The 18,194-nt window shown below is 40.0% G+C and overlaps 2 protein-coding genes and 1 pseudogene across 3 annotated transcripts; 2 read left to right on the top strand and 1 right to left on the bottom strand.

The window, feature by feature from the left end:
* Positions 1-1,194: 1,194 nt before the first annotated feature.
* On the bottom strand, positions 1,195-4,042 carry LOC147061234 (NLR family CARD domain-containing protein 3-like; annotated as a pseudogene).
* A 271-nt stretch (positions 4,043-4,313) lies between these two features.
* Positions 4,314-6,972, top strand: med7 (mediator complex subunit 7). Its single transcript, XM_085906556.1, has 2 exons — positions 4,314-4,474; positions 5,902-6,972. The coding sequence occupies exon 2, from the start codon at positions 5,911-5,913 to the stop codon at positions 6,673-6,675; it is 765 nt and encodes a 254-aa protein (XP_085762682.1). The 5' UTR covers positions 4,314-4,474; positions 5,902-5,910; the 3' UTR covers positions 6,676-6,972.
* A 1,247-nt stretch (positions 6,973-8,219) lies between these two features.
* Positions 8,220-17,666, top strand: lonrf4 (LON peptidase N-terminal domain and ring finger 4). 2 transcript variants are annotated; one of them, XM_085906159.1, is made up of 12 exons: positions 8,220-9,005; positions 10,293-10,411; positions 10,553-10,675; positions 11,016-11,201; positions 11,277-11,403; positions 11,556-11,631; positions 12,043-12,157; positions 12,264-12,385; positions 12,491-12,649; positions 15,930-16,092; positions 16,169-16,318; positions 16,965-17,666. In XM_085906159.1, exons 1-12 carry the CDS (start codon positions 8,708-8,710, stop codon positions 17,112-17,114), a joined length of 1,788 nt encoding a protein of 595 aa, XP_085762285.1. In that variant the 5' UTR covers positions 8,220-8,707; the 3' UTR covers positions 17,115-17,666. The 2 variants fall into 2 exon arrangements, with proteins under 2 accessions (XP_085762285.1, XP_085762286.1); XM_085906160.1 differs by having other exon boundaries at positions 12,336-12,385.
* The last annotated feature ends 528 nt before the right edge of the window (positions 17,667-18,194 follow it).

Raw genomic sequence — 18,194 nt, forward strand, 5'->3', positions numbered from 1 at the left:
CACACCTCGAAAACCGGGGTGGATGTCAAAGGGCAAAATAAAGCCCAGGTTTACCCTGTACATTTTCATCATTTGGAAAACAACTTGTAAAACAAGCAATTTTATATCTTTGCAGTGCTATTTTAAAATAATGTGATTGGATATGTACAACAGCCAAATTAAATTGCACAGACAGAATGCCTTAATTTTTTTCCAAACAGGGCAACGTTTATAATTGGAAAATGGTTCATTTAAATCTTGCAGCTAACATTTGTTTGATTCTTCAACAGCTAGGAAGTGAGTGTAAAACGGCCATGACAGGGAAAAGTAAGATTAAAAAAAAAAAATTGGTAGGCATTAGTCTTTTAAAAAGAGGTCATATCTGCAGTAATTCAAGTGAGTATTTTACGTATTTCTACTTGTGTTTATTCTCAAAGTTTCTGAGGGTCATCATGGAGACCCTTCTGGCAATCCCTCGGCTGAGGAGCCTCAGCTCTCGAGTGGACAGTTGTCCATGACTGATCTGGAGACCTTTGACATGATGTCCAAGGAAATTAATGACAAACAGGATGCAAGACTGAATAACAGAATGATGAAGCTTGGATTCAGTTTGTCAAAATTTTTGATGTTGTGGTCACTCTTGACATCTTACAAATGGAACCTGTAGGGCTCCGTTTGGTTTAATTGCTTTACTATCAAAGTTGTTGACTTTTCAGTTATTTTTGCTTGATTTCTGAGAAAAAAATTCTTCAATTCAATTTTTTCCCAAAGCAATTCCACTCTTCTGTTCATAATTTGTTATATACAGATTGCAAAGCAGTCTTGTGTTGAGAGGGGCTGATTTGAAGACATGCATGTTTCCAAGAAGACCATGGACAGGTATGATCCGTTTGACATCTGTACTGTAGATTAAAAAGACAAAAGTGAAGGCTTACGATGTTGATAATACTGATAATACTGCTCTCAATGTTGACATTTTTTTCTGTTGTAGACTCTACACAAATGACAACGTTCAATATATACGTGGTGGTGTGACTCGTGCATAGAGGGCCCTCAAGAACACTGCTCTGTTAGCGCTGGTAAATGGGAAAAAAAAACCTGTCTGCTCGTTCCTGTTCGAAATGTGTGACTGACATGACATATTACATCAAGGAAAAACAATTTTAGTCTTTTTTTTTTTCATGTTCATATTTCTTTACAGAGTAATCCCAAGGTCTACAATGGGTGGTGCCCGATGTCGAATTGATCTTTGTGGAAGCTGTTGTGGACACCCACCTGATTGCACTGCAAGGAGAGGCCCAGCAGAAAGCGGAGGAACAAGTATAGGTTTCTGTCACTCTCTGAGGCTTTGTGGATGGCCGCCTCGTGGACCTAAGCGAGCGGCGTCTGCTCGCAAGGCATCGGGAGGTCTCCCTTGTTGTCCTGGAATAGGCTCATCATCACGGAACAGGCTCATCATCACGTATAGAGCGGCCAGATATTCCTGGACGGTCAGGTGGATGAACTGAAACATCTTGCGGCCTTGATATTTATTGACTCCATAGCGTTTTGCAGGTAGCTTTCCCGATAGTCCTTCTCGTAGAAGATGTGTTGCTTTTTCATCAAGTGCTGAAAAGCCAGCTTCGCCAGCGCTTTGACGTACTCTTCCGTCTGTCTCGCTCCTCGGACTTGTCCAGGTGATAGAGCAGGTACTTTGTACATCTCGGTCAGGGTTTTGGACAGCTTCCCCTCTTTTCCGGTGTCCCGATGATCTTGGAGAACGGTGGCGGTGAGCCAGCAGAAGATGGGCATGATGAAAATGGTGCGGGATTTCTGGATGTGCTTGATGATTTACTCTTGGTCCGGAAACCTCTTTCTGAAGTAGTCCAACCTCTGGTAGTTGCTGAAGCCTTTCACTTCGGTTCTGCCGTTCACAAGCCGCACCGGGATGTCGTGGGCCGCCTGGGGCCTTGTGGTGATACAAACCCGGGCGCAGGGAAGCAGGTTCCCCTTGATGAGATGCGCCATGAGCACCTCCACGGGGTAGGCTCGGGTCACGTCCAGGTGCACCTTGCGCTCGTCGCTCAGGTCCAGTTTGAGGCGGCACTTGTGCAGACCTGCCGGCACAAAGAACAATTTGATGCTGCGGCTTTGGTAGTGGAGCTTATCCAAGTCTTGCAGGCCGACCAAGATGCTGTTCTGCCAGCGAAAAGCTTTTCTTCTCCTCCATGTTCAACACACGTCTGTGTTGGTTCTCCTGCTGGCCCAGTCCAGGACAAACTTGCACACCAGGAAGGTTTTCCCCATGCCCGCGAAGCCCAATGTGAGCATTGTGCGGATGGGCTTCTCGCTTTTGAAGATGTCACAGGGCTCAGTGGACTCCTCCTTGGCCACGCCGCATGTTCTCTTGCAGCTCCCGCTTGAATTCGCCAATCAAGGTTCACCAAGGAGTTTTAAAATTCCTGTGCTTTGGCGAGGGTCGTAAATAAATAAATAAATAAATAAATAAATAAATGAATAATAAATAAATAAATAATATACCGTAACCCGAATATAAGACAGTGTTTTTTGCTTTGAAATAAGAGAAATAAGTGGGGGTCAAAAAAATATAAAAACACACAATATATACACAATATATACAACTACTAAGGTGAGGGATGTGCAAGATAGGCAAGTGCAAATATGACATTTTGCAAGAGTTGTGAGAATTATAGTGAATGTACCGTTAAACAGTGCAAAAACAAAGTGTAAACAATGTACAGCATAGAGTGCAGATCAGTGACTGAGGTAGTGATCTGGTCAGCTGTTTAAGAGTCTAATGGCCATGGGGAAGAAAGTGTTCTTGAAACGGGAGGTTTTACATTTTACACTTCTGTACCTCAGGCCTGAGTGACAAATGTGATTGCACTTTAGTTCACAGATTTAAATGTTCAGATATTAAGATGAGACAGTTTTTTCATAATTTGAATGAGGCAAAATAACATGCTTTCTCTCTCGATTAGATTATTATAATCATTTGTTTCAGATGTACTGCAATTATTTTCTGTATAAAAATAAAAATTGGTGTCAAAAACCTTTTTTCAAACTTGAGTCTGGAAAAAGAGGTGGTCGTCTTATAATCAAGGTCGTCTTATACTCTGGCCAATACGGTAATAATACCATATATATTTTATCATATACATATATATATCATGAATAAATAAACACCCAAAAACTCACAAATGTCAGTGTACATATGTTTCTGTCAGTGTACATATGTTTTTTTTACGTTATTTGGGCCAATAAATGCAATTGCTATGCAGACACCATGTCATTTGTGTCATAATACACCAATGAACGAAACAAAACAAAAAAGGTGTCCTTTTCAGAACCCAAATCTGGTCACCCTAACTAATGTCCAATGTTTCTAAACTGCCTTCAGACTTTTGTAGACCAAGAATTTCCTTTTTTAATTAACGATGCTTGTTTCTTCTCCACACAAGGCATCTTATTAATTTCTATGCAACATTAAGGGCTAACAAACAGTGACAAAGCTGTATACACTAGACGTGAAATACTGCTTTTGAGAACACTACCATCCATCCATCCATCCATCCATCCATCCATCCATCCATCCATCCATCCATCCATCCATCCATCCATCCATCCATCCATCCATCCATCCATCCATCCATCCATCCATCCATCCATCCATCCATCCATCCATCCATCCATCCATCCATCCATTTTCTGTACCGCTTTGTCCCCACGGGGGTCGCGGGCGTGCTGGAGCCTATCCCAGCAGTCATCGGGCAGTAGGCGGGGGACAACACCCTGAATATTTTGCGAGCCAATCGCAGGGCACACAGAGATGAACAACCATTCGTACTCACACTAAGGGACAATTTGGAGTGCACAATCGGCCTACCAAGCATGTTTTGGGGATGTGGAAGGAAACCGGAGTGCCCGGAGAAAACCCACGCGGACACGGGGAGAACATGCAAATTCCATACAGGGAGGGCGGGCGGTGGAATCGAATCCACACCCTCCTAACTGTGAGGCGGACGTGCTACCCAATGCCCAACCGAGCCGTCAACACTACCATATAAGTAATACCATATATGTACCATAATACTTTTGAAGCCACAGTCAAAATTGATCTGGTCTTTGTGATTTTTGGTGAAAGATTTTTTTTATTGTCTGAAAGCCGTGTCTTTCGAAATATAAATACCAAGACATTTATTGTTGTAGCAATCAATAGGATTTTTTTTAATTGGCGTTTTTATTTTAAGAGGCGGGACTAGACGTTGTGCAATCACGTGTCAATGTAACGACCAATGAGGAATTCAGAACTTCATCGAGTGGCTGACCAATCCAAACGCCGAAACGGAATCACGAGGCTTTATCACCCAATGGAATCGGAACACAATGATTCCTGTATCCGTAATAGAACAGGGGAGCTAAAGTGTTGTAATAGCCTGTCTCTAAAGTTCGATCAAATCTTCAAAATTGTCGGACCCGAAGAGCCGCAGAAAAGGCAAGTCCAACAGTCGCAAACTCATCACTTCTATCATTTGAGCTATTCGCAAATTCCTGTTCATGCATTGTTTTGTAGAAATAAAATGCGTGTGCATTTGGCTGCTAAAAGCTAAGCTGCATGTATTTGCTCAAACCCCCGGTACGTTCAAACAGTTTGGCGGTTGGATAAATTAACTAACGCGAAAAGAATACGTTTGCTTGGCGTAATTTGCTTCTCATTAGATCGTGCATTGTCTGGTATGTTTCAAAGGAAATGCTTGTTGGCTTCGTTGCCTTCAATGACATACTGTAAAACTTAAATAGTGCCTGCTACATCACAATATCTCAGTTTAGGTGAGGGTTTTGTTGCTGAAACGTAATTCTTGAGAAAAAATATTTCCAAATTATAATATAATTATTATAAAATACAATGACAACAATAGTTTATGAAAACAAATCAACCCTTTGCCTAAAACTCAAATAGTGCCTGCTACATCACTATCTCAGTTTAGGTGATGGGTTTGTTGCTGAAACTTAATGCTTGAGAAATACCGTTTAGAATAAATATTTCCAAATCATAATGTAATTGTTATGAAAACACAATGACAACAATAGTTTATGAAAACATCCCCAGTGTTCATAATTATCCATCAATCATCATTATACATGAGGTGAGGTACATATTTCCTGGCTTTGCAAGGCCTTAACATTTCTAGCTGTAAATATTTAGTGCACTTTGAAACCCCCAAACTATACACTACTACTAAGCCTAATTCTACCGTGAATATAATAATAAAGCTGTCTATGAACACGAAAGGAAACACTAAACAAAGTTTGCTCTTCTCAGGCATCAAACTTTTTTGTGTGTCAAAGGTGGTTAATTCAGAAGAGTAAAATTACAAAATGGGACAGTGCTGAAGAAAACTAAAATAAGCCCTTAAATTTTCTTCTCTGTAATTTTCATATATCCCAAAAGATTTGCTTTGATTCACTAGTATGTCTAATTTTGTTTAAATTTAATTAAGTTTCTGATTTATCAAACACATCACTCACTTGTGAGTTTGGGAACAAGTGAGACAGACAGAGCGAGCGAGTGAGTGCGTGTGCTGTTCATTTCGGCATCACTATGGCCTCACGGTTATTGTCTTTTGATTGTTAATAAATGTGAGTTTACCGACTGATACCTTCGTTATGCAAATTAAATGCCGTAACCCTGTGAGCGTAATCAAACATGACGTCATGTTGCATTGTTACATCAAACAAATGCCGTAACCTGTGTGTGCTTTGATAATAAAATAAACGGGCATCAGCCACAATGCCTTTTCCTTGCCGTGAAAGGGAGGTATTGCCTTCAAGGTTGACATTGTTACTTTATTTCTCTCAATCATATTTTCCTACATATCACCACTTCTCTGTTGACAAGAGCCATTCCTATTATTGTTGCAGACCACCATCATGGGTGAACCACAGCAGGTTAGCGCCCTGCCTCCTCCACCAATGCAGTATATCAAAGAGTACACGGACGAAAATGTCAGCAAGGGTTTTGCTCCCAAACCACCACCACCCATCAGAGACAGCTACATGATGTTTGGCAACCAGTTTCAATGCGACGACCTGATCATTCGGCCTCTCGAGAGCCAAGGCATCGAGAGGCTTCATCCTGTGCAATTTGACCACAAACGTCAGCTCAAGAAGCTGAATATGTCCATCCTGGTGAACTTTCTGGATCTTCTGGACATCCTCATCAAGAGCCCTGGCAGTATAAAGCGAGAAGAAAAGCTGGAGGACCTGAAACTTCTGTTTGTTCACATGCACCACCTGATCAATGAATATCGGCCACATCAAGCCCGGGAGACTTTGCGAGTGATGATGGAAGTTCAGAAACGACAGAGACTGGATACAGCAGAGAGGTTCCAAAAGCACCTGGAGCGGGTAGTGGAGTTGATCCAGGGGTGCCTTGCCTCCTTGCCCGATGACTTACCGCAGTTGGAGGGCACTAACATTGCTGGGGACGGAGCAAGGACTCTGCTTGTCGGGACTGGTGTTGGGCCTTCTGTGCCGCCTCCAAGGCTGAAAACGGAACCCATGGATGTAGAGGTAGCAGCGGCTGCAAGTTGTTTGGCGGCAGGTCACCAGAACAAGATTACGCCTACCATAAAAAAGGACAAAATGTTGGACAAAGATGCCGCCATGTGTGGTATCATTGACAAAATTGCCTAGTATTCTCTCACAATACTGCAAATGATTTAAATTTAGTGATTTAAAGCTAGTATTCTCTCACAATACTGCAGATGATTTAAATTTATCACTGTGCCATAATTACCCATTTGGTTTAAGTTCAGTTTATTTAAAAGCTTTGTGTGTATTGTATTGTGGCCTCGGGAGAGACAATAATCCATCCATTGCATTTGCAAATGTGTGAAGGACTGGGGAGGAGTTAACCTGAAAATTAAACACAAATCAGGTGGCCAACGCCCCCCATATATCTAATAAAAATATGTTCAGCTAAAAGAGAAATGTTGTCTTAACCGTCATTATCACACAATATGGTAAGTCTGGGCTGTTTTTATTCTGCAAAGAATCTTAATGGAGATATAGCAATATTAGAGATGATCCATCTGCCTCATATGTGTGGCAATATCAAGATGCTGATTAGATTGCTTATGATTTTAGTATAGATGCGCTGTATCCTTCAAAAAACATGCTCAATGGGTAACACGTCCGGTTAGTAATCTGGCCATTCAACAAATAGGATTGTTTTCGGCGTCCACGATTTAGTACGGATGTTTGCAATATGGGACTATGCAACATGAGGTGATGGTTGTGAATGAATAGCGCAACATTGGATTTCAGGTTCTCACCACATCGAATCAATGAAATTCACGTGTGTTCATTGTCCCATAACAGAATTGTGTCTATTGTGTAACCCCGTGGCCAACAAGGGCTGCTTGATTAACATTAGTCGTGTCAGCAAATCACTTACCCACGCGTCATGTACACATGTGCCCAGTCTTGTGAAGAGCAGGGTCGATCATGGAAGATGACATCTCTCCAAAGTCATACGTTTGCTTTAAATTTTGTGTTGTGTCAAGTGACACGTGCGTCATTCTCAGAAGGGATTGTGTGTGCGTGTTTTTGGCAGTCCACCGGACAAAAGAAAAGATAAACCACACATTATGACTACAATAAGATTTGGGATAGGAATCATTTGAACTTTTTTACGTCTTTTTTTTTTTTCTTAAACTCACTGTCAGTCATTAGAAATATTTACTACATTTTTTTGAACCTGTGTTAACTGTACCCAATGTCCTCCTAATTGACATGTTCATCCAGAAATAGTTTGACAATGAGACCAGTTCCACCTGACAGGCAACAACTTTTGCAACATTTTGTATAACCTCTTCAAACTTGACCTTAAAGTAGTCGCACGATTAACGTTTAGGCCTAACCTATTCGGTATTATTATTATGAATCAGGTTTTGATGTTGGGGTTGTCACTCCGCCCCCTCGCGGATATCTAGACTTGGGGATTCCAGCCACTCGTGTGCGCACACGTTATGTATCCAGTTAAAAGGAATTGGCTTTCACCAGAATTGACAGAGCACAAGCGACTGTGATCACATTTGTCCTGAGGTGCTTGGTGTTCCAACAGATTTACCTCCGAGTTATGTTATGAAACTCGTCGACTGTGGGTTTCACAACAGGGTTGACGGCAAGCTTTTTAGCCAATCAGCAGCTTCGCTGCTACGTCACGTGGTCTTTATTTACGTAACGTAATGGTGTAACACAGTAACCTGGAAATATACCCGTGCATAGTATTCAGCAAAACAGGGTAATCTACGGACAGACGCGCCCACGAAAATCTTTAACATATTCCCGTTGGGCTTTGTCCAGTCGTTGGTTGCGTTTGGATCGGTGAGAGAAGCGACTACTAACTCAAAAGAGCCAGATATTTTTTTTCTTTACCTGGTGGAAAGGGAAACGTAATAGTTGCTAAATGCTGTAGTTTTATCCTAATGTGGCGAAGAGTTGTCTCAGAACATGATTACGTTAGATAAGCAAAGAAAATGTGTGCAGTGGAGATAAACAGCGGTTCAATTTTAGCCAAACAATGGATTCAAGTGGAGACGCTTTCACCTTTGCGGTGTTAGTCATACAGTAAATGAAAGCCGAGGTGGAAAAGTCTTTTCTTGGCTATAAGGGAAATATCGATTCTCGTCGCGGGTAACTGTGCTGACAGAAAACCACTACTATGGAGCTGCTGGAATGCCAACTCTGCCTCTTCCCGTTGTGGGAGCCGGTGACCATTGCCTGCGGTCACACGTTCTGCAGGAGGTGCGCGGGGACCCATTTTCCGTCTAAATGCCCGACTTGTAAAGAGAGGCTCAAACAGAGGGAAATGAGAGACGCCAAGAACAATGTTCTGCTCATCCGTGTCATTGAAAAGTGCTGGCCCGAGGACGCCAAGATTAAGTGCCACTTGCAGGAGAAGCTCCGCGCCAAGCAGTACCAGGAAGCTTTACGCGTCGTCAACGATGGAATACAGCAAGGTAAGACAAATGCAAAAAGCACATAGAAAAACATTTAACTTTTCGTGTCTTTTTTTTTATTTCTTCACGTTAACCCAAGTTTCGCAAGGTTGAGCTCGATCACCCATCCGTGCATCACAACGTCCCGCTCGGAATGCTGTCCAAATCCGCCAGGTTATCCTTTTTGTTTGCCAGTTACTGACTGCAAAGGGGCTTGCAAATATTCAATACAATGTGTTTGTATTTTTCATATAATCCGACTTTGTGCATGAAAATTGCTCCATATTTAAGTCGCCCAATAATAGCCAACTTCAGCAACTGTTGTCAAGATGCTGCAGTATAGCGGGACAACGAGTATGCAGAATGCTGCATCAAAAATTTTGAGTTTACAAAATGCACGATTTTGGGGCGTTGGAAATATGATATCTGCATAGTATGAAATATGTGACAAAAATGAACTTGGAACAGAAACACACTATCCAAAAACAGTGGTCACTATACACATTGACATCTTTCAGCCAACATTTTGGGCTTTCACATTTTTAATTATTGTCTTTTATGCACCGATGATGAAGTCTAAACAGGTGACTTTCCCCATTATTTTGCTTACTTGTTAGGCCTCAACATGCCAATGAATGAACCGTTTTTGGAAATCATGTCTTAATGATAATAATAACAATCATCACCTACAGGTTTGGACCCTTGCGACTACATATGTAATGCATTTTTTTTACTTTCGTAAACCTGAGACTTCACATTCATAAGACAGAATGTACTGCATGCTTAATTTCAAAGTATGGGTGGGACCGTCTGCAGTATTTCTAGTATGGCAGCCCTTAAGTAACAGTTTTGACAGTACTGCACACTTTTATTGTTAGGTCAGGTGCACTGGGCTTTTTAGCTGATGCATAACAATTCATTGTGTAATTCATTGTGTAACTTTTTTTCTTTCAAATTTCAGATGGCAACTCTTGTTTGGCCTGTTAAAGCAAACTTGTTTTATCCCCACCTCATTATTGAGTTGAACTGCAGATTCAAATCGTGCTTGCAGACAGAATATTTCAATCTAAAATACCAATTTGAGTTCATGTGTAAAATGTTAGAAATTCAGTTTCATGTTCAAAATTATAAACACATTTGTAAACTCATGTGTTCACCTGACAAGATTTAAGCAACACCACATGGCTTTAGCTCTTGACTCTGTACAACTCATCTCATTGCTACAAGTTCTACATAAAAATGTATGGAAAACAAATCAATACATATATCTTTTTCCTTGCTTTCATTTGTCACTCATTTCATTTTTAGTCCCAGAAGACCCAAGTCTGAAGCTGTATCGGGCTGAAGCAAACTGTGGCCTGCTGCGTTTTTCTGACGCTCTGGTGGACCTTGACTACCTCTGCTGTCTTCGGCCATTATGGACTGAGGTAAGGTAGATGCAGCAAGAAAATTATCGATCAACATGTTCTCGTGGAGACCTGGATTTCATCAGCCTGTGGGAAATTTGATGAAAAAAACTTTTTAGGCAGTAGTGCTCTGCTGCTTACCATGCCCCTTTGTGTACACAGGGCTTCTTTCGTAAAGGGAACATACTGTTGGAAATGGCTCAACAGACTGAATCCCTCATCCAGTTTCACCATTGCCTCAAACTTCAAGCTGACTTTGTTCCTGCTAAGAATCAGATCAAGAAGGTTGTTCACACCACACCCGACTATGTTGTGTAAAGTAAAAAGCAAATAGAAAAACATTTGCTTTGCCAAATGCTAATTCAGAATGTACTGAATGTTGAACACTTCATATTTTAACAACCAAATGTACCTGTTTGAGTATTTCAATCAGATCTGTTAGTATTGAACCAACATCATTCAGTCCTTTCCTTGGAGCTAAGACCGTACACAAACATGACTTATTTGCTGTTATACATCATGTTGTGGAGCCTCGATGCATCTTGTATTTTATCATACTCTTTTGTTTGTATTGTCGTGTTCCAAATGTGTAATCTAGGTATGTGTATTTGGGTTAAAATTACAGATCCTAGAGGCAGAGGGCATTTCAGTGCCAGAGGATGTCTCCTGCATCATGCAAGTGTTGGCTGATTACTTGAAGGCTTCCTACCCTGTTAGAAGCCTCAGTGGCACCCAGGTAACGCACCTCGAGGCCCTCAATTATCCACATGGCAATGCAGAGGGCAAAGCCAGGAGAGACGCCAGGTGCCAGGTACGTGCTCCGAAATGGGTGAGAAGAATGCTTGCGAGGCGTTTGCTTAAAATCTTCCAAAACTGTTTTTTTAAGAGCTCCAAAGTGAATCACGACACCAGCACTGAGTGCTGTCTCAGCCTCTGCCAAGCTGTCTCCTTCCTGCCTGCCAGTGAAAATGATGAGGAAGTGATGACAAGAAAGGAGGATGTGAATGGCAGAGGTACAGTGACAAACTATAATCAATATAGATGTTCTGGTTTTGCATATTTTTCATCAAAAGTCAATGTTTTTGGTTACAACACTTTCAGCATTCGGATATTGTGTTTATTTGTTAAAATTCACCTAAAAATACAAATATTCCATGGTTCTCAGGTGCCAGTTTACACTGCAGGGATAAAACTCTGAGCATACTCACTCTGTCAGACTTTGAGTGCCCTCTCTGCATCAGGTCAGCCTCTTGTTCTCCTCAAACAATATTGGTCTGCATGGTTGTCTGCCAAGTAGGCAGTCGGTACTTTTCAAATATTTTCTGTTCCGGCCACTTTGGAAAGTACAGTGTAACATTGTAGCATTAGTAATATTAAAGCAAACATAAAAGAAAGACAAATATATCTAACCCTAACTTTAGTTAGATTAGTTAGTAGCTAGGTTTCGACTGTCACTGAAAAGGTTTGAAGTGCATCAATTTGCTTGAAATTCAAACAAAAATAAAGAGTGCCACTGCCACTTGGGAGTTACACTTGATTCTATGGCAAAATAAAAATGTTGTGGGTCCCGCCCCACTATCTGAGAAGGACTGCCCGAATGATGGTGTGTGTGTGGTTTTTTTTCATGATTTCATATATTGTGCATTTTAAAGGTTGTTTCATGAGCCAGTTACTACCCCATGTGGTCACACCTTTTGTAAAAACTGCATCGAGAGGAGTCTAGACCACAACCTCCGCTGTCCACTCTGCAAGCAGCCGCTACAAGAGGTAACCAACCACAGTGTACCGTATTCATTGCTGTCTTATTTCACTGTCATTTTTTTGGACAGAAACACCTGTACAACTCTCCTTCTCTCTCTCTGTTTACTTGCAGTACTTGAAAAATAGGAAGTACAATGTCACAGTTGTGGTTCTGGATATCATGGATTGCCTTTTTTCATCACAGCTGGCTGAAAGGAAACAAATACATGAGGCCGAGATGGCTGAACTGTCAAAGTAGGTGCCATAAAATCTGCATTTTGGATTGATATCAAATTCCATCCCCACTCGTGATGTTATGTTGTATTTTGCCTGTCTCTTTGTCTATCCTCTCTTCTACAGCCTCACAAAGGACATCCCTATATTTGTTTGCACTGTGGCCTACCCCGGTGTGCCATGCCCTTTGCACATCTTTGAGCCGCGATACAGACTGATGATGCGTCGCTGTATGGAGACAGGAACAAAGAAGTTCGGCATGTGCAGTTATGAACATGGCAAAGGGTATGCCAAACACCTATTCAGTATTTTAACCATATTTTGAGATATACGTCGCGGCTAAATTGATGCCTGGCAATTTAATGCAGCAAGTGGGCATATGTGACCCTGAGTGGATGGAAAATGACAGCAAGCTAATCAGTCAACTGAGAATGCTGTGCTTTTGCATCCTCTACAAATATTTCCCTCCAGTTTCACTTTGTTCACACAAATAGAATTGGAATCATAATCTAAAACACAAGATACACTTGAACTAGTGCTGTCAAGCGATTAAAATATTTACTTGTGATTATTCACATTTTAATCTCATAGTTATTTGCACATTAAATTTAATGTAAAAAGTCCATCGATAGCTTTAGATAGTTTTGATACCCTTAACACAAAGAAGAGGATTGATTTTCTTATGCAGACCTTTTTTTTATTGAATTGGATTCAATGTGTATAAAAAGTCACAAACAGCCCCTCAACAGTCCAGTCTAAGAAGTCAAAATTGGGGCAATATAAAAAACACAACATGCATATGAAATATAAACAAAGACTCAGCCTATAGTGTAACAAACCATTTTTAAAGTTTGTTATGAACTTAGCAGCAATTTATTGGTCTTGATTTACCATATTAACCTTGTTTCTGATTTCTCAAGAAAGAATGTACAGACCACTCCCCATGATGCTTTTATTTCTAGAAACGGATGCACAACAAGTCTTGACTAGTGTCACCAGCTAGCGTGCTTGATGTTTTTTTCCGGCCTCGCAAGATCCGCCGAGGTGTTGTCGTTTTTCTACGGCAACAGTATGTGAAAAGAGTGCAAATTTTATCAGGCCAAAATGAGCCTTAATCACACGATTAAAAAATGTATAGCATTAAAAGCGGGTTAGATTAATCGCGTTAGTAACATGTTAAACTGAGACTACTAGTTTTAACATTTTTTATAAATTATTTTCCAGCGGTATCTTATCACCTTATTCCTACACCCCACAATCCATGTATGAAATGCGTGAGGAACCTCCGGTATAGCAAAAGCACAGTTTTATTTCTTTTACTGGGAATTTTTGGTGCGATAACAATTTCTATCACAGTTATAGACTTTAACAATGTGGGAACGCCAATTGTTGCAGTTTATGAGAACACATTTCCATCTCGCTCCCTGCTATTCTAGTGGGATAGAAGGGTGACAAAGGTTCAGTCACACGTCTAACTACTTTCTGATCTCTGTTGCTTAAGTCCTGATGAATCTGAGAAGCTCTGAGGGGTGATAAAGTTTGGCACGATTTGGTTAAGAGTCTTATTTATTCATTTATTTAACTTCAAGCAGACGTGTCTGTTCGGAGCCAAATGTACAAAGTTCAATGCGAGTGTTGTCCTGCTTCGTGCATGAAATAAAAAGGAGCACGTCAATGTCAAGGAGGTCTTTTCAAATCACTCTCAGACTCATTTGTCTGTGTTCCTCATTGTAGTGTAGAATCTGGAATCTTTGGTAGCAACGGGTTCAAAACAAGCTCTTATTAGTCACCAGTTAGACTTCTGTACAACTGCCAGCAGTGCAATAAGCGCTGAAGACATACGTAAATTCTAAGGCCAGCCCAAATGGGAGAACAATGGAGAATTTAGTGAGTAATGTAGAGTGAGAGAAAATGAAACTGAAGCGATCGGCTTTCAAGTAGCTTTCAATTGAGCAAACCTGCTCTTCGTGAGTGCAGTAGAGCAAAACAATGGAGCGAATTTAGAGGAGGTGGCTGTGAGTACACGATAGACACGGAAGTCCGCATCACAAGCCACCGCCGGTTCGAGCATACATGTAGTGTGTGCAAGTGTTTGTGCCACAGTTCGCATAAATCGCCGTCATCTAATGAGTATTCTGATGTGGGATGATACAGTGATGCACAAATACATCTCTTCTAAATAATAAAACATCACACGCATTTTGAGCACCCACGCAAACATCTCTGTAAATAGCTCAACGTTTGTAAATAGGTTATCAAATTTGTAATTAAAGGTATTTGGCATCAAAACACATTTTCATTATTTTTGTTCATGTTTTAGAGAAGGAAAGGGCTGTTGAGAACCCAAGCCAAAAAATATTAGTGTCACAGTTGTGCAGAAAATACGTCTTGCACAAAAACCTAATTTCTCCTCATTTTGTCTGAGATTGCTGATTTGAGTGAAACTAATACATTTTCAAATGATAACTAAAGAAGGGTATAAGATAGAATCATACTTTTTTTCTTTCATTTCATTTAGTACTACTCATTTATATATAGCCATAACACACAATATTTTGTTGGCCTTAAAAGAAATGAGTGAAAATGCTCGAAATCGGCTGAGATTTTGGGGGTTGTTTTTTCTGAAAATGCTTGGCATTCAAAGAGTTAAAAGTTCAGTCTCTCAAGAGAACGGAACTACATGCACTTAAACATTGAATTTTGAAAGGAAAGACGCATTGGGATTTAGCATTGATTTGCATACATTCACTGCACCACACTAATATAATGTATGTGATAAAAGCTGTTAAAATGTGAACTGATCTAACAATTCTTTTAGTGTCATATACATTTCAATAGAAGGATTGTTGAGAATACTGTAAACTAAAAACCCCCGACAACAAATAGTATATTACAATAGAATGGCAAACTATTTTTTTCCCCTGCTTTTATTCACTGATGTTTCATAGGCGGACACACCCTGGACCGCTTACCGGTATTTCACTGGGCACATGTACAGTAAGCAAACAGACATTCAAACCTACTTGGCAATTAAGATTATGAACCCATTTATTTTTGGACCGTGGGAAGAAACTGACATAAGCACAAGGAGTGCAAATGCACAAGTCATTCCTTTAAAATTGATCTGATTCCAGTGCTGGTTTGGAGTAGCTGGTAGTGCCAGTGCTCAGTTGGGTCTGAGTTATGCAACCCTGAATTCCGATTTGGCTTCATGCTGGCGGAAAGCCAACCCAGATCTGTCACAAAAACATTTTCTGCTAATTTTTGGCCAAAGTTTTGAACCATCACGGCAAACTTGCTCAGTGTCAAAGGAGTAAGAGAGCCATGATCAGAACCCCCGAACCTTCTGCTATACAGTTGGACTTGAATGAAACGGTTCTTTGTCAATGTACCTTGTTATACGCCTTTTTGGTCCTTCAATCTAATGTATTTGTTGCTTGTTTTTAGAAGTCTAAAACATGTTAACACTTTGTCACAGCAAGTTGACACAATTGCTAAATGATTTGTTCATGATACATCATGTAATATAGTTTCTATTTGCCATCTCTCCTTTGCTTTTCCCAAGATTTGCAGACTATGGCTGCATGCTGGAGATCCATAGCCTAGAGCTACTGCCTGATGGACGGTCCTATGTGGACAGTGTGGGTAGCAACCGGTTCAAAGTCTTAAAAAGAGGACTAAGGGATGGTTACCACACTGCTGATATTGAATATCTGGAGGATATCAAGGTATGACTTGCTCAAAAAGTTTCTGTTATCTGTTGAGCGTATTTGGATCAATCCAATGACTTCCACCTTTCTTCAGGCCGAAGGGAGTGAATTGGAACTCTTGCAGCGTCTCCACGACAGTGTCTATCAACAGGCTCAAGACTGGTATCAGCGCCTGGGAAGCCGCATGAGAGAACAAATCAATAGGCAGTATGGCATCATGCCTAGTGCTGAGGAGAACATTCAGGTTGGGGCTTTTGACATAAATGGAAATATATACAGTACGTCTGTAACATACTGTTAATAGTATTGGGTTCAGGGGCAAGGTGACCATAAGACCTTTCGCGTGATTGCCAAAACGGGCCGGTCAAAAACCGCATTTTTGTTCCAGTGCATCCATAGTTGGATTGTCAGACCAAAATTATTCATACCTTGGAAAATAATTGTGTTGAAGTGCAATATGATTAAATTAATGTGAACACAACAAAGTAGAGATATCTTAAGCTATTGTGTTGTGAGTATTAAAATGTTATGTTTTCATTTTCATTTATGATACATTTCAACAAAAAGCTTCAACGTCCCAAATTATTCATACTCTTTTTCAATATAGGATTGATTACAGGAGACATAAGATTTGGATGCCTTTACATTTTCAGAATTCTCGAAATTGATGACAAAGGTTGTGTTCACTTAGAATTGTGTGATAAGCACTTAATTATATACTTATTATAATTATAATTATCAATACCATTTTTGGAAAGTTGAAAAAAAATGAAAGCAATTTATCATCAACACAACATTCATTTGTATCCCTATAATTAATTACCTGTGGAAAGATTAACGTAGCATAGAGCTTTAAATGATAGCTTAGATGTATTTGTTCTATTTTTCAGGCCTCATCCAATGGTCCAGCTTGGTGCTGGTGGCTGCTGTCTGTCCTCCAACTGGACCCCGCTTATCAAACCACAGTCCTCTCCCTCTCTTCCCTTAAAGACCGGCTTGGTCACCTGCGCCTCATCCTTGAGTACTTTTCTCAGAGCTAAACATAGTGTCCTGGTAGAATTCCTGAAAAATATTTGGCTGAGGGTTAAACATTACAATACAAAATACTGATTTCAATTACGTCACAGTTTTTGGACTAAACCACTCTTAACTACAAAGGGACTCTTGTAATATCACACCTCAAGGGTAAATCAAAGCCATAAGTATCAATTCGTCACAAAATTTTAACAGGTTATTTAAAGCTGGGTTTTGTATCTGCTTTTGTAATTGCTAATCGGCAGATACTTTTTTTATTTGGAATAAAAAGCAACGTGTTTCAACACTTGTGTCTTTTGACACATTCTAGTGTTGTTTCTTGCTGAAATAGCCATTCAGCAAATGAAACTGAACATTAACTCAAAATTTACCCAGGGTATGAATAATTTGAAGTTTAAACTCCAAAAGTAGACAACGGTTACTAATTTTTCCATATCTGAATGTTGAAGTAAATGAGCACTAGATGTCGCTGTTTACTGTTTTCAAACAAAAGCCTTCCATCAGCAGGCAGATACAGTTTGAATGTCATGAATTAAAGTTTCAAATTGCAATTGAAATGACGGTGAGATTGATAACACATGCATGATGAGTAATTTTTTCAGGACTATGCAGTCTGAGATCTAGAAAGAAATATTCATTTTGGAGCTGCAACTGACGATTTATTCAATAATCAATTTGTTGGTTATTTACTCAATTAGTCGGTGTATTGGATAAAAAATAAAGCATGTTCTAATTTCCACCCGTTTATTAAAAAACAGCACATTTTGTCATATTAACAGTGCAAACAATACACAAATAAATTATGATTCACTTACCGGTTTGGTCGTGAGAGAAAAAAGGCAAAAACTCGATCCTTGTTTTCAACTTTAATTTTGGAGGACTACAAGATATTGGATACTAATAATAATTTTTACCATTTGGACAGCTTTACTTTACAAGTGTAATCCAAATAATTAATCATAATTATAAAAAAAATGATTAATTGATCATTGATTAGCTGTCAATTAATCATTGAACCTCTAATTCATTTCTAGGTATTGGCTTTACAGTGCAGACTAATTGCCCTATGCTCATGTTTAGCTCTT

This window comes from Syngnathus leptorhynchus, chromosome 2 (assembly GCF_054491065.1).
Source record: "Syngnathus leptorhynchus isolate UIUO chromosome 2, UIUO_Slep, whole genome shotgun sequence".
NCBI lineage: Eukaryota > Metazoa > Chordata > Actinopteri > Syngnathiformes > Syngnathidae > Syngnathus > Syngnathus leptorhynchus.